At 35.8% G+C, this 2,549-nt stretch overlaps 1 protein-coding gene across 3 annotated transcripts; it reads left to right on the top strand.

The window, feature by feature from the left end:
• The first annotated feature begins 320 nt into the window (after positions 1-320).
• On the top strand, positions 321-2,333 carry LOC122605019 (serine/threonine-protein phosphatase PP1-like). 3 transcript variants are annotated; one of them, XM_043777884.1, is made up of 4 exons: positions 321-686; positions 981-1,540; positions 1,793-2,003; positions 2,117-2,333. In XM_043777884.1, the coding sequence occupies exons 1-3, from the start codon at positions 512-514 to the stop codon at positions 1,994-1,996; spliced, it is 939 nt and encodes a 312-aa protein (XP_043633819.1). In that variant the 5' UTR covers positions 321-511; the 3' UTR covers positions 1,997-2,003; positions 2,117-2,333. The 3 variants fall into 3 exon arrangements, with proteins under 3 accessions (XP_043633819.1, XP_043633818.1, XP_043633817.1); XM_043777883.1 differs by having other exon boundaries at positions 2,109-2,333; XM_043777882.1 differs by having other exon boundaries at positions 1,793-2,333.
• Positions 2,334-2,549: the final 216 nt, after the last annotated feature.

The following is a 2,549-nucleotide window of genomic DNA, read 5'->3' as shown; positions in this document are numbered from 1 at the left end:
CACCGCATTACGCGGATACTATTGCTCGTTTCTTAAAAAACGTATAAATCTAGGGGAGTAAACGTTTGTAATGCTATACCCATTCAGAATATAAGAGAACCAATTCTTTAAGGCAATACAGAATTCGAACTTAGAGTTGCCCATTTTTAAAGTGTTGTCGACTTGTCGTTAAAAAAAATGGGGTGACAAGTCCTCGTTTTCGAAGAATTTATTTGGTAAAATCATGATGCAATAAATTATTGAATTTCACATGATTCAAAAGAAGCTACCGCCGACATATTCTGTTAAACACAAGTTACCTCTTCAAAAAGGTCCAATATTCGCCCATTGCCATTGGTTTTCTTGAGTGTTGACTTTCCTGGTTTTCCACAAAGTTACACATTTTTATGCCATTTTTTTAATTCTTGCCTTCCAGAACTCGATCATTTCCTTCAAAATATATCGATCTTGATACATACATAAATGAGATTATTCACAATATGAGCTAATACATACATACAAAATAATAAAAATGGAGCAATCTGTTGTTGATGACATAATTCATAGGCTGCTTGAAGTAAGAGGGAAAGCAAGTAAGCAGTTTCAGCTGATTGAATCAGAGATCAAGCAACTTTGTGTTGTTTCTAGAGATATCTTCTTGCAACAGCCTAACTTGTTGGAACTTGAAGCCCCCATCAAGATTTGTGGTATATTTATTTCGATCATTAATTAGCTATTCACTCTTTCTGTTTTTTCTTACCTTTAATCAATCATGCTTTCCTTTTTACTGCGCTGTGAATATTTTGACCCATTTGACTATTAATCTAGATGATGAATGAAACAGTATCATTCTTAATTTGCTGCTTATCTGTTTTGAAGAAGGTGTTTGGCATTTGTGTATCCTTTTGATTATATTTGGGAGTGTTTTGAATGCTTTTCTAAAAGGGTTTTACAATTAATAAATAGGGTATACAAGATTGAAATTTGTGTTTTGTAATCAGGTGACATTCATGGTCAATACCCTGACCTTCTTCGCCTTTTTGAGCACGATGGATTACCTCCAGAAGCCGATTACTTATTTCTTGGTGATTATGTTGACAGAGGCAAACAAAGTCTTGAAACAATATGCCTTTTGCTTGCCTATAAAATTAAGTACCCCAATAACATTTTCCTTTTGCGTGGAAACCACGAATGTTCTTCTATAAACCGTGTATATGGTTTCTATGATGAATGCAAAAGGCGATTTAATGTTAAGTTATGGAAGGTGTTTGCGGATTGTTTCAATTGCTTGCCTATATCAGCTCTGATTAGCAAAAGGATTTTGTGTATGCATGGGGGCCTCTCACCTGAGCTGAATAGTTTGGATCAAATTAGAGAAATGATCCGGCCCACTGATGTACCTGATGCCGGTCTGCTTTGTGATCTTCTTTGGTCCGATCCGCATAAAGATGTCAAAGGGTGGGCCATGAATGAGCGAGGGGTGTCGTTTACATTTGGTGCTGATGTTGTTACAGAGTTTCTACTGAAACATGACCTTGATCTTATTTGCCGCGCTCACCAGGTATCTCAAATGGACTGATTTTCAACTTTCTAATTGCTATAAACTTCATAGTGCCTTTAGGAAAGATTTGACATATATGTTTCGCTTTGTACTGAATATGACTAATGAAGTAATGCTGGCTATGATAATGAAACTCATTCCTTGACATATTTGAGTTAAAATGTAGTTTTGAAGTGGAAGCCAAACTGGATTATAGCCCTGTTTATATGCCCTTTTGCTTTGAGTTTAAAACATGTTACATTACTATTGCAGGTTGTAGAAGATGGGTATGAGTTTTTTGCATACAAACAACTGGTAACGGTGTTTTCTGCACCTAATTATTGTGGGGAGTTTGATAATGCTGGGGCATTTATCAGTGTTGATGGCGACCTAGTGTGTTCTTTTCGAATACTTAAACCCCCAGAAAAGAAGGCACGGTCCAAGTCTATGATCAATCTTTTTGGGATGTCCGGCTAAAATCAAGGCAAGTTTATGCTCGCTTATATAATCGATTTGAGCTTATGGATTTTCATATCTTAAATTTTCGCTTTATTTGAGTCATTACTTATTTGTTTGAAATATGTTGTAGTTTCTCAGGGGTGCCAAAAGTAACAATGTTGATTTGGGCATGAACAAATGAGGCCTAGTTTTATTATATTTCACTTTTTATGAGGGTATTCACTGTTTTGCTGTGAATATTATGACACAAGAAAAGTAATTGTTTTAGTTACAAAGCCCAACTATGGCCCAAGTGAATATTGTGTTCCAATAATTAATACATTTGAAATCATATAAAAGAGCCCATTTAAGTTCACCTTTTTTGTGTTTGCTCTGAATTTCTCAAGATATTACTAGTAAAAAGGCTGATAGTCAGCCCATGTAACAACTTCACTAACGGCGGTATCTAGAGACTTCAAGTACTCTCATATCACGGGCCGGCCTAGGTAATATCTATTATGACATTTCACAAGTAGGCAAGTAGTGAATAAGTTTTCTCGTATGAGGTGCAATTGTGCAAAGAGCTAAAAGA

This window comes from Erigeron canadensis, chromosome 6, assembly GCF_010389155.1.
Source record: "Erigeron canadensis isolate Cc75 chromosome 6, C_canadensis_v1, whole genome shotgun sequence".
In the NCBI taxonomy this organism is placed as follows: Eukaryota; Viridiplantae; Streptophyta; class Magnoliopsida; order Asterales; family Asteraceae; genus Erigeron; species Erigeron canadensis.
The sequence above is the reverse complement of the archived record's forward strand: the minus strand, read 5'-3'. Positions and strand labels throughout refer to the sequence as shown.

Coding starts and splice junctions, on each gene's coding strand:
- LOC122605019 (XM_043777884.1), top strand. CDS start 512: ATGGAGCAATCTGTTGTTGATGACATAATTCATAGGCTGCTTGAAGTA. Junction 687..980: donor AGCCCCCATCAAGATTTGTG/GTATATTTATTT, acceptor TTTTGTAATCAG/GTGACATTCATGGTCAATAC. Junction 1,541..1,792: donor TTATTTGCCGCGCTCACCAG/GTATCTCAAATG, acceptor TTACTATTGCAG/GTTGTAGAAGATGGGTATGA.